At 39.7% G+C, this 13,621-nt stretch overlaps 2 protein-coding genes across 2 annotated transcripts in view; one reads left to right on the top strand and one right to left on the bottom strand.

Moving 5' to 3' along the window:
- ptprea (protein tyrosine phosphatase receptor type Ea) overlaps positions 1-6,935 on the bottom strand; it is a 50,841-nt gene extending 43,906 nt beyond the window's left edge. The window contains exon 1 of the mRNA XM_054598641.1: positions 6,857-6,935. The gene's annotated coding sequence lies outside the window, so the exon portion shown is untranslated. The remainder of the gene's footprint in view (positions 1-6,856) is intronic.
- Positions 6,936-8,770: 1,835 nt separating this feature from the next.
- Positions 8,771-10,985, top strand: LOC129091158 (clarin-3). Its single transcript, XM_054598666.1, has 3 exons — positions 8,771-9,300; positions 10,193-10,381; positions 10,529-10,985. Exons 1-3 carry the CDS (start codon positions 9,069-9,071, stop codon positions 10,804-10,806), a joined length of 699 nt encoding a protein of 232 aa, XP_054454641.1. The 5' UTR covers positions 8,771-9,068; the 3' UTR covers positions 10,807-10,985.
- Positions 10,986-13,621: the final 2,636 nt, after the last annotated feature.

The following is a 13,621-nucleotide window of genomic DNA, read 5'->3' as shown; positions in this document are numbered from 1 at the left end:
TATTATCATCAGATGATTTTTCTCTCTCACAATACCAGACATGCCTTGGATCAGCTGGGCTCTATTTTCCATTATATATTTTTAATTTTTTTTGGGCTTCATCATATTAGCTATTTTCAATCAGCGGCATATCAGAAATATGAGAAATCCAAATATAAAAGTTGACATGGCTTGCATCACTGTGAGCTAACATGTCATTCCATGTCTTGGTGTTTGTGTTTGTTTTATCCTTAACCATATCTTCTCCCTTTCTTCACACAGAAGCAGATACCATCACATACCGGCAGCTGAAGTTACATCCTTAAACACTGACAGGAATTCAATAAGATGAGGCTTGTTCAAGGTCCATCCCCTCATTTCATTCCAACATGCTGCATGACCCGGGCTGCCTTTGACCTTGGTCACCTATATCACCCAGGACAGCTCTGACAAACCTCCCATATATTAACGCTTTCTCTGGTGAACGGCTGAGCCTTACGTGCCCATCAGCATGCAGGGCGTGTCAGCTAACCCCCGACTCACTGCCGCATCGAACTACGCTCATTCAGACACATTCATCACAGTCAAAAAAAAGGGCCTCAACACTATGGAGCTCCTCCAAAGAGTCAGAAGTTAAAAGGTGCTTTAAGAGATTCAATAGATCTGAACTCGCTTGCCACACCACATCCTTTTCAGCTCAACACAAAAAAAGTGACAACTCGAACATTGAATTAATGCTTGTCCCTGTCACTGCAGGTCTTGTGCGATCAGCACACTTTTAATTATTACAAGCCTCGGGCATACTGATGTTAAAAAAGGAACATCCGAGAAGATAAGACTTTGAATGAATAAAATAGGAGTGGAACTGACTTCTCTCTGTGCGGTGCGTTCAAACTGTTGCTCTGAATCTTTTTGACACAAGGATCAAATAAAATAAGCCGTCGTTTTGTATAAGCCTATTCTGCTGGTGTGTTTATTGGAGTTACTCCAGTGCCTTCAAGCTGCGTCATGTTACTGAATATCACAATGAAAATATTGAAGGGCTGACATGATGATCACACACACAACTCCCTGTGTAGCAGCCTTGAAAGAATGAATAGAAAATAGGCTGCTTTAGTAAGCATCCATTATTCATTAAGCACTGTTCTCCTCCATGTCAACAAACTCTTTAGTGATACAGCCGAACCATTATTTCCTCTTTCACTCACTTTTTCTTCACTTTCTGTCTCATCTAGTCACACCCCCTTTTTTCTTTTATCTCATGTATGATCGACTGTCAGTTCCTTAAGAGCCTGTAAACTCCAAAACATCCAACAAAACGTGTTATAATCCAACTGTATTTGATTGATAAAACCTGACCTGACACTGACGTTTCAGCAAAAAACAGCATCTTAAGCTGCAGCTGGTTGCTGAGCATTTTAGGGAGTGCAATAGAAAAATGATTGCATGTGCTGATATATTGCACTATAAAAACTGACATTACATGCAGGGACCGATACCATAATTCATAAGACTGGGTGGGACCTTGATGCATCCCCAGCTGAGCTTTATAGTTTATGGTGCTTCAGAAATGAGGAGAGATAATCACTCTTTGTTCACCATCGCCATGTGAGACACAGCCACCGCTTGCTGCTTTTTTGAAACAATTCAAAGACACTTTAGTGTGTTTGGGCTCGAGCAAGAACATTGAAGTTCTATAATGTTTTAGGGACATTAACAACAAAGTAAACAAAAATACTATTAAGAAACATCATTGAATCCATGCATGAACACATGTACAAGAGAAAGCCTCAGTTACAGACTATTTGCATCATCTTTTAACCCCAGAGACACTATCATAAACATCAAGCTATTTAAGAATGTGTGGGTGTGACTTCCTGCTCAAATCTCAAATTCAAGATCAAACAAACTGCCTTCAAGGAAAATCCACAACAGCTGAATATTATTTTTCTTCCTGGCTGTCAAAGCAATATTAAGTATGTTCTCAGCCTGTGGGACGACCTTTGTTTTCCACAGAAAACCTAATATTTGACTTTCCAAGTGGTTCATTCACATACAATTTGAGCTGGAGAAGTTTGCTTTCAGTTCAGTGGAAATCAGGCCACATAGCACAGGGAGTTAATCTCCTCTGGGCTCCACCCTGCTGTCCCTGAGCAGGTCACCAAATTAGGTTGCCATATTTTGGCCTAAAAAAAAGAAAAAAAGAAAGTCGGAGCACAATTGAATAAAAGTTATCAAGTAAAAATCACATCTGTCAATGTGCTGCCCCAACCAGCAGCTGCTGTTAAGGGATTATGGGACTGTGTGATTACAACAAATAACTTTTGGCTGTTGCCAAACTTTTTTTTGTCATCTCACATAAAAAAACATACAGATCTCAAAAGGTTTTCAACAATGTGTTTCTCCCCCTTTGGAGACTCCAAAAACAACTGCAAGGTCACTGGCTCGATCTCCCAAAGCGTGTCTTTTAAGAGCTTTGTGGTTTACTTTGTAATTCGCTCATGTAGCAACTGACAGAAATACAATAGAGAAACTATGTGTGGCCTGGAGGCGGGAAAACACCCATATTACAGCTTGGTGAAGTGACATCATGCAGCACTTCCCTGGGCCATATTCTCTTATTCAAACCAGAAGGGCTTGACCAAGTGGTTCCCAACATGGGGTTCAGGATCCCCTGAGGGGTCCTAAGATAAATCTGAGGGGGCCACAAGATGATTAAGACATATATCGTTCACACAAAATTGTGTTTAATTGTCCTGACTTTTTCTCTGGTTCTGCATTTGCAAAATACTGGACGCTGTCACCTCTTCAGGCCTCTAGTGAAACAGCTGGAGACGGAAATCTCCCTCTGATCTATCTGCTCACAATACAGGGCCACGCAGAGGCCATAACATGGTCACAAGCATTTACTTTCCTCGTCATCCCCTGGATTTAAATTGACCACAGTGGCTAACAATAGCACAACAGAAAATACTCCATTTCCAATTCCAATATTGCAAACAAATGGCTTGTTTGTCAGAGTAACAGTCCAAACCCACAAGTATTCAATTTAATATAGTGCAAGACCAAAAAAAAGCAGAAGATCTTCGAGTCATGAAATGTTTTTAAGGGATTTTAATCAATCATCGAAATAGTTGCTGATTACAGTTCTTTCCATTTACTAATCAATCAATCGGCTAATTGTTGCAGCTCTAGTTGACCGACTCCTCGTCAATACAGAAAAGGTTTTGAATGGGTTGTTGCACTATTTTTGGATTACAGATGGGTTTCATTTAGCATCTCCTCAAAAGATTATCCCTGGGTCTCATGTGCTCGGCCTCAGCGTTAACTCAACTTACAATACCTCCTTTGAGCAGATGGTGGGTGAGTTCTGAGGCATCTGAAAAGGGAGAGACCTTGATTTCAGTCCAGCTGTTTGATTGCCGCAGTGGGCCAGCTGAGTTTTAAATTCCGCCGAAACAAACACAAATATGCACAGCTTGAGTTTGTACATGTATCAATCAAGATCCACAGCGGTGTTTCACTGTGCCTTCCCCGGCAGCCACCAACAGTAGCGCTGGCCACAGATCAGATGTGTGTGGGCTGCAGGTAGCTGTTTGAACAGCCATAGACTGTGCAGAGTTTTTGACACATCTGTCAGTGTCAGTGAGGTCCCTGCTCTCCATGAGGCTGTGGGGCTTTCCTGATCCTAACCTTTCAAACAGGAAGCAATAGAACGCTCCCATGATCTGCTTCTGCTTTCCATGGTTTTGCTGTCACTGTTCCTATTCTCTGGTACTCTTTCCAATCTTAAGTAAGTGTTTCTGCTAAACTACAACGTCACATCCAATACAAGCTTCTCAGTTCCCCCCCCAACAACCCCTCCCATTAGCATTACATTGCTTGACCTGGTTAAGTGTGGGTTAAATTCTCCTCACTCTGCATGGATATGTTATATCATTTACTAAATAATTTAAGCGTGATGCCAAATCCGAAGCATGACTGCAGGGTTCGCATTCTGTAGCAATAGCCGCGAGCACAAACAGGCCTACGATTGCAACATGCTGCAGCCTAATGTGCTTTAACAAGCTTTTACCAAGACAGGCAGAAAAATAACAGGTTGCATACAGATGCTGTTTGCATCAAGAGTACGATCGTATGACTGCTCTTTAATGCATAAATCATGAGCCCCTCTGCGAGGCTGGCTGAAACCGTTTCTGCTGGCAAATATCTGACAAGTTCTGGGTCAGACCAGGCTCACTCTGAATTGTCGTGACTTTAAACCAATTAGTTCCTTCTCCGCCTATTTGAGGACAAAAGTGCACATCGAAGGAGAGTGTAGTTAATGTGGTTGCAGCCAGAGATAGCGCACATCACAGCGTGTAGTCTTGCAGCTCAAAGTTAGAATCTGAGTGTTTCCGAGACTTAGAGAGAGGTGGCGGAGAAATAGAGGGTGGGCGAGCTGCAGGGATTTACTCCAGGCTGGCAATTTGAGGTTTATAACCAGCAAGCTGTTAGAAACTCCAGGTATATGTGCCACTCGCTCCTCTCCACCTCACCGTGGATTTCATTAATCACCACATCTGTTCGTTTCGCAGTGTGCACCCACGCACAAGTAACATGCACTTCACAAGTGTTACAATATGCCTTCTTACAGCTCTATCTATATATATATATATATATATATATATATATAAATAAAACTGGAAAAAAACAAAACTAGAGGGGAACATCTTGGCAGTGCGTTACACAGCAATTAAATGCAGGTTGAAAATAGCTCCCGCAATTACAATCCTGTTGAGTTTTGGCACCATTTAATTTAGAGACCTACACACTGTACACAAAACCTACACCTTCCCAGTGAAATACATCACTTCACATGATACGCATTTGATATTCTCACTCCTGAGACCCCACAAAGAGAATCGAATTTAGCTGGAGTCAAATATGAATCGTAAGGAGATGAAAGCCGAATCAACCTGCCGACAGCGCTCAGCGGTTTAATGTTATTTCCTGCGTCCTTACACAGTCTCATTTGTCTCGGCGTGACTATTTGTTTATTTCAATGCATCCTAATTAGCTTCTGCCACAACCATTACCATTCTTCCCAGGGTCTATACTGTATAATTGAAATGGTGTGCACACTGAAATATCACAGGCAGACAGACTGTTTATGTGTGAGACTGAAGACAGTTAACATCAAGGTGAATATGAAACTAAATCACTAGTTTAAAGCAGTCAGGTGTGTTTTGATGCATCTCTCTTTTAAAATGTGTAAGATAAACATTCTAAATACTTCACTTTGTAATATCTGTTGTAATGTTTACCAAAGCAGTAGCTGACAGAAAGTAAACTTGGACCAAAGCTGTTTCCCTAGCAACAGAGTGACAATGAAAAGCTGGATAGTTTATTGTCAGGTAACGTCTGGTGGCTGGTTCCATTGAATAAGAGCTCTGTGCGTTTTGAAAGGTTGGCCTGTGAGTACAGAGAAGTCAGGTTTTTCTGAGAATGTTACCTTATTAATGGAAATAAGTGATCATTGTTGAGCAGAAACGGGAAGTCACAGAAACCTCATGGAGTGCTACATACTGACGGAGAGGGGCTGATTTTGCAACCCTTGTTTGAGAGAGACATTTCTTATTGTCACGAGGGACAAAAGTTAAAATTTGCCATCTTGTCCTCTTCTGTTGATCCTTATGGCGGCCATGCTCGGTCTGCAGTACCTGTCCCTGTCAGACAGACTACAACATTTGTTAGAAGTAATTTAGCAGCGTCTCTCTGACACTGATGAACTCAGCTTGTTGTCCAGTCATGCTGTCGCGTTAAAACCCAAAATACAGTTGCATCACAGCTGTTAACACACACAAGCTATCCATACAGGCCCTATAAAGCACCAAATGCTAAAAACATGACAAAAGTAAGCAGAATTAGAGTTAGAGTTTGTTATTTCTGTTTTTTATAATGGTGAAAGTCTTTTCAGGAATACAGGCTGTCAAAGTCACAAAGTTATCTCGTTAATGGTCAGTGGAGCACAATCTTGATGGTGTCTTGGTTCATTTCACTTTAAATTTCCATGGTCTGATAAGACAAATGTCAGACTCGGTCCATCTCCCCTTCTCCTTAACCAGCAAAATATTACATCTGCTCCAAGGATGCTGACCTGTTGCTGACCGTGACCTCTGACCTCCCCAGGGGAAGAGACCTTCCCTAGGGAGATTAATATCATGTGTGATATCAATGATTATTGTATCTCAAACCACTTTTAAAAAAGGAAAATCTTTGCAGTCAACTCAACATTTAGCAACCAAAAGAGTCAACATCTTCACACATAACTCCAAAAACCTTGAAGAGTCCTCCTACAGTAACAAGTCTTAGCAGATCCATCCATGATATCTGAAGTACCAATAGCCTCTATTCACCGACATGTTGAAACTGGCTCAACTGCAGCCCACATAGACCCACCAAATGGGGAAAAACAAGATAGTTCATCTTTATTGCGATAAACCCCCCAAAAAAAGCAAAACAAAATATACACAAGAGGGAAAAAAGACAAAAAAAACAACAAAAAAGACCACGAGTTGAGGACAGACAACTCCAAACGCTTGCTCCATTAACCCACATTGACACACCGGTTTGACTCAAGTCGCTGCAGGGTGTCAAACAGAAACCCCCTGATATCCATCGCTGGTTTGCAGTAAAGCATTCACTGACACATTATAAAGCTCAAGCTATATATATAATAATAATAAACCCAATAATCAGCCGTGCGCTGCTGTGCGTAAAGGACAGGTAACGCGGCGTTTTTACTGGAAAAAAAAAAACGACAGAAAAAAAAAAAGGTGCCGCCGAATGAGATGCAAAAGACGGATAGATGACATGAAGTAACCGTATCACTCACCTTGATGGACACCGACAGTAAGTCCTGGAGCGCGGACTGTGTTGGAAAAGGCGAGGCGACGCTCCGGTGTGGCCGCCTGTCACCGGGGAGGAGGAGTTTGCGTTTACTCCAACATAACACAACTGGCTGTCAGCGAGCACACGGTCCTCCTCCGCCGGTCTGCAGAGGGAAGGGAGCCACAGTCTGGCCGCTTGTTTTATTACAACATGTGTGCTTCCTTGTGGGGGTTGTCCACTTTGTCCCCGTGTCTTTGGAAATGTTTGTTTTTCCATTTGATTCCTGTTGAAATAAAACTTTTATAGGTTTATTGTTACACACACGGATATCAATCATTTGAATGGGTTACCCAGTGCGTTATAATGAGTTTTATATACAGTACCAGTCAAAAGTTTGGACACACCTTCTCATTCAATGGTATTTATTTATTTATTTTATTCTTATTTTTATTTTTATTTTTATTTTTATTTTTATTTTTATTTTATTTTTTTATTTATATATATATATATATTATTTTTATTTGTATTTATTTTATTTATTATATATATATATATATATATATATATATATATATATTATTTTTATTTGTATTTATTTTATATATATATACAGTACCAGTCAAAAGTTTGGACACACCTTCTCATTCGATGGTTTTTCTTTATTTTTTTTCTACATTGTAGATTAATATTGAAGACATCCAAACTATGAAGGAACACATATGGAATTATGTGGTAAACAGACAAATGCTCAACAAACCAGAATATGTTTTTATATTACATTACATTACAGTCATTTAGCAGACGCTTTTATCCAAAGCGACTTACAGTCAGTAGTATATTACATATCATTCACCCATTCACACACTGATGACAGGCTACCATGCAAGGTGCCACCATCAGACTCTAACTAGCATTCATGCAACATCCAGTCCACACCGATGGCAAGCCTTCGGGAGCAACTTGGGGTTAAGTGTCTTGCCCAAGGACACATCGACTGCCGAAGCCGGGTATCGAACCACCGATACTCGGAATGGAGAACTACCTTGCTCTCCACTACGCCACAGCCGCCCCAATCTATTTTTAGATTCTTCAAAGTAGTTGAATGAGAAGGTGTGTCCAAACTTTTGATTGGTACTGTAATACTTACTGTAATGTGTAACATTGCTTCTTCATAACATAATGTATGTAGGTATACATATATAATGTTTAATTTCTACATTTTAAACATTTTCTGTAGGATCTTGAGCAAGACTTTGATAAGGTAGGACTTCTAAATCTTTATTTCAAACATTTATTAGAGAACTTAATATGACCCTGTTGATACATTTACAAATTATCATTCCACCCAGATGTAAGGGGATTGGTAAAAAATATTATGCAAAAGTATAAAGAGGTTATCTATGATTACCATGAACCAAGAAGTCCCAAAGCTTTATAGCTCCGATAATGCTGGGAAAAGAGTGTTCTCTTCTAAAATGTGGTGCGATAAATCAATGGCACCAACCAGGTGGCTTACAGTGTAAAATGACGCGATTATAGAGGCCAGAGGTCAGTCTTCTCTGCTCTTTATTTGTGGTATTATTGCCTCAATGAGCCAAACATATCCTCACGTCTGCGTCATCATGGCTTTCTTACATCATTGATGACACATACATGATGATCAGAAGATCATTCCTTTTACAGTAACTTTTTTAAGTAAGTAAATAATTAATCTGCATTATGTTTTATGACCCTGCAATTTCAAGAACAGGACTTTGAATCGATGACTGTCAACGTGATTCTCTCACAGTGCATCACAGGTGGGTGTGTAGATACTGAACAACAGGACACTAAAGTGCCTTCTTACATGTCCTGAAGCTGTTTTGTTTTAATTGTGTATCCACTGTTAACACCTCAGAAAACATTTCACAACCCTAACAGTACACTCAGTTCAGAGATGAGATGAGACCAGACATGACGCAGTTATCATGCCTCAACTGTTAAGGAAACTGGTGTCCTACCATGACAACCAGCTCTATGTTTTCCTTTGCGAACCAAAGGTCACTACCATAATCTAGAGATTTTATGACCAGCAGTCCACTCCGCCCAGGAAGGTAACTCATACAAAGATCTTCAGAGGATCAGAGGGTCCTAATCTGCTTCTGAGGCTTCATCTGAGTTTTGGAGAAGAGACGCTAGGATTTAGACTTAACTATCGCAACTGGGATACAGCGAAAATGCCATCCGCTAAGAAGGCTCTGCATTTCATGTCCAGTGCGCTGGTTACTGCCACGTCTGTTGGTGTGTTGGGGTTTTGCATGTCGACACAGTGGGCTGAGACGACCATGGAGTGCACAACGAAAGGAAGTAGCTTCTCCAATGGATCGGCTGTGGTCACTTTGACGCTTTTTGAAGGGAATATGAACAGAATCCTTTGCCCCCTTTTTGGCGGTCAGGACAAATTTCAAGGTAGATATTTTCTCACTTACATACCTCAAGAATTTATAGCCATGCTGATGATTTGGGTTTTTATTTTGCCTTGTATTCCTGCCTACAAACAACAGCTCTGAAAAAGGAAATTGAAATAAGTTCCACAGCAGTATGTCTTCGCAGTTGGGCAGCACCCAATGCCAATATCGGGCCGATACTGACTCACATAGCTACATTGGGTATCGATAACAATGGAGCTGATTCATTCAATTCTTTGTTAATATACTATACTGTCATTTTATTCCTGTGTTGACCAATTTGTTGCTTCACTGAACGGGTTAACACCTGAATTGTAATCCCTGTTTATTTTGAAGATATACTAATCACCAAATTGATGGTGTATGATTAATTAATTTGATGATAAACAATTCAGTTAATGTCTATATCTATATCCTGTTACTCTGGATAATGAAAAGAACAATAAAAAAAAAAAACACACCATCAATAATTTTTGTATAGGTACTATTTCTTGTGTCAAGAGTATTTCCAAAGAAAACTCTAGTATCATAAACGGTTGGTAAATGAAAAAATATGTTGTTTGTTAGCTTTTTAATTTGGGTGAGCTGACTCTTTAAAACAAGACTTAATTACTTTGACAAGACAATAATACGGCACGTAATTTCTAGAAGATTATTGTAACAATTGGATAACACCTTCAAGTATTCTTCTTGATTGTAAAGCATAGGCCTGCTCACAAGGTTTCACCAGTATGTCTTATAATGCATGTTAACTCTTCTATAACCAGAATGTTTTTGTTCCCTGTGTGTGTGTGTGTGTGTGTGTGTGTGTGTGTGTGTGTGTGTGTGTGTGTGTGTGTGTGTGTGTGTGTGTGTGTGTGTGTGTGTGTGTGTGTGTGTGTGTGTGTTTGTAGTGATTCCTAAGTTGGCACAAACCACTGTAGTTACCCCTATCGTGCTGCACACTTTGGTTGTGTGCCTGTTGGCCCTGTGTCTGCTGTTTTCCGCCTGCAGCATCCTTATTTCCCTCTACAACAGCGTCAGCAACCCTTATGAGACCTACATGGGGCCTATTGGCATCTACGTCTGCAGCTCGCTCAGCGGTAAGTGAGATAAACGTTAAAGCACTAAACATCTGGGTGTGATCGAAGTGGGATTGACAGAAACAAATCAGCATATTTCTTTCATTGCACCAATGAAGATACTTTAAGATATTTTAAGACATTTCATATTCTCTATCTCTCCTACAGCATGTTTTTCCGTTGTGGCCCTCGTATTATTTGTGGTGAACGTCATCGTGACCAGCATGGCAGAGGATTTGGTACAACTCTACTCCGGCGATATTCAAGCAGAGCTGAAGAACAAGTCTTCAGAGTTGAAGCTAGGATACTACCTGGTCCTCCTTTACACGGGGCTCTCTCTCTTTGCCGTGGCCTTGATCTACATGTACGACCACGCAGCCTACACACATAGGCGGGAGCAGGAGAGGCCTACAGAGGACGCACCCAAGGAGATAATGATGTATTAGTGGCCTGCAATGGAGTAGGTTTTCAGTGACATTGATAAATTGCTCATCAAGACTTTCAGGAATAACTGTAATGGAGAATTACAGACATAAATCAATATATATACATAAACCCAATAACATTTTTTGTGTATTTTATGTGACAAAAACAATGGTTTGAATAAAATAAGTGAATGTAAATCAACAAATGAGACATGGTTGTTCCCCTTTTTGTTTTGTGCTTGTTTTTTATTCAAACATTTTATTGGTTGCACCAAACACCAACGCAAATACCTTGTAACTGAATAACTTACTTGGCCGTCCACCTATCCTTTCTGATTGAAGCAAGAATTAAAAAAAATAAGTACAGCCAAACTTTATTTGTATATTTGTCAATTAATGTTCCAGGTTTACTGAAAGAATGGAACAAGTGCAAAACATTTGTAGTTGATGAGTGAGTCACATTTTGGGGGGGAATATTCAAGGGTTAAATTAAAATGAGGGTGAGAGAGGTTGCAGAGTAAAGTGTGAAGAGGCATATGGGGATTAATTGATCTCTGCTGCCCTCTATCTCTCAGGCGACATAAATGTAAAAAGACATCTCCTACCAAATTTCAAGTCAACCACCTCTCCCTGAAACAGGAGTACAAGAGAACTTTTTTAGCGTTTTTTCTTTTGTTTGTCTTTTTTCTCATGGGTCATTTCTGTCAAAGGGTCAAACTAAAGAAAGACAGAATAAAAAGTTAAATAGGAAGCACTGCAAATTACTCACATGCTTGGATTTTCAGAGTCATTTCCAATGTCTAGAAAACTCAAGACTTGGGAGAGACCAATGGTTCCCAACTTTTTGTCAGATGAACTCAAGCATCTCTTCACAACACAACCTGTGTTGTTCGAAATTTGTGAACTTGTCAAATATGATAAAATATTTTCACACTATTAAATATACAAAAGTGGATATAGTTACAATAATGTTATCATACAAATTAACTGTCAGTGTTTAGGTTTGGTCAAGTTTTTACTGTTATTAGGAGTACTATCTTACTTTTAGCAGTACATTTAGGCTAATTGTAATTAATAAATGGTTGAAATACCTGAACATTAAGCATTTTTTTACATTTAAACAGGTTATCTTTCAACGATTTTGACTGTTTATTCACAAATCTATCTATTTCAACCATTTGTCCATTTAACTATTTTGACTGACATTTGCTAACTTCATCTGTTCATTCATTAAGTTACTTAAAGCACTCAATTTCAATGATTTTACCAATTAGGTTTAAGTTGACTGGATCCATTTCAACACATTATCCGTTATTTTTGGCTTATTATTGCAAGAGTTTGAGTCAACGGAATGAATGTCTTACATTACTTACCTTCATTAATTCATGGCTCACGGTAGAAGTAATGCTTAACTTCAGCTCTTTAAACTCCAGTTACGCATTGCATCTTAACTGTATCCACTTCCATTTGGGATCGACCTGCAAAAGCCTTGATGAGAGATAAATTATTATTATAGATCTGTTTAATTTATTTGAAAGGATTTGAAAAAAACAACAATGGAAAAACAAGCATTGATGATTTCTATAATGATCAAAACAAAGCTTGCTGAATCTGTAGAAGCTGAGATAGATCTTGCTCAGAGTCAGCATCTATTGTCTCCTGGATCTTCAGACGCTCTCACAGCTGTGATTCACATGACTGTGTTGACATGCGAGCAGGGGCGAGGTGTCCTCTTACCGTTTCCCGTGTCCCATCACTCAGGGCCTAAAGTCTGTTTGGACATGCCCTTTCCAGCACCTCTCAGCCCTGCAACGCCTTCTACCTGCCTTCAAAAGAACCACTCTTCCTTCAAGTCTCACACTTCAAGGGACCTGTGGAAGGATGCAGCAATCTGCTTTGTGGTCCTCAGTGTGAATATGTATTGAGTTTCTGAGGATGCGTGCTTTCTACAATGAATCAAAAGCATTTCAGGAAGAGTGAAAATCCACCATGCCTTCTTTAGGTTTGGAGGACCATCTGCTTTTTCAAAGTTAAATTTTATTCATTAGTTTAATACATCTGTTTTTGGCTGTTTTCATTCTAAAAACACACTGTTTTAGACTACTAAAGGTATTGAGTTACAGTGACCAATATCCAAATTTTAACATTTATTTTCCCACCTGTCAACAACCTGCTCCTAGCAAAATATTCATGATGCAGCCTGATGTAACCCCTCAGCTGTGACTGGGACTCAGTGTGAAGCCGGGGCAGGTTGTATTCTCCGGAGGAGGCCACGTCAAAGACTGTGTGAGAGACTGTTTCAGTGCTAAATCTCATGCTGTGAAATTGATAAGCTCTTCACAACACAGCACAGAACTGTCAGCCATTAGAGACCCTCTTATTTTATTTTTCACCCTTTGAAAGTCATCATTGACACAATCTGACCTCTGACAAACTGCAGCTAAACTAAAAGACATGCAAGAACAAAATAGTAAAACTTGACTTAATTTAATGTCAAAAATTGTCAGTTGTCACATACTATATGCAGTACGTATCTTTAGCCATCCCTCTTTAGCAATGATAAAAAATAAAAGGCTCCTCCTAGACATGAATGAAGACATTTTAAATTGATCGATTCTGAACGTCAAACTGTTTTACAGCTGCTGGAGGAGATATTTAACTATATCTATTACCCATCTTCTCCCGTGTGCACTGAGGTGTGGAATAGCTGAATTGCTATTGAGAGATCCCTCTCACCGTTTGCTGTGCAAACATTGATTGAATAAAATCAGAGATGGGCAGTAATCTCTTCCTCTTTGCATACTCTCTGTGTCTTGGCTCACCAGAATGGATAAAC

The sequence above is a fragment of the Anoplopoma fimbria genome, chromosome 5, assembly GCF_027596085.1.
Source record: "Anoplopoma fimbria isolate UVic2021 breed Golden Eagle Sablefish chromosome 5, Afim_UVic_2022, whole genome shotgun sequence".
Lineage (NCBI taxonomy): Eukaryota > Metazoa > Chordata > Actinopteri > Perciformes > Anoplopomatidae > Anoplopoma > Anoplopoma fimbria.
The sequence above is the reverse complement of the archived record's forward strand: the minus strand, read 5'-3'. Positions and strand labels throughout refer to the sequence as shown.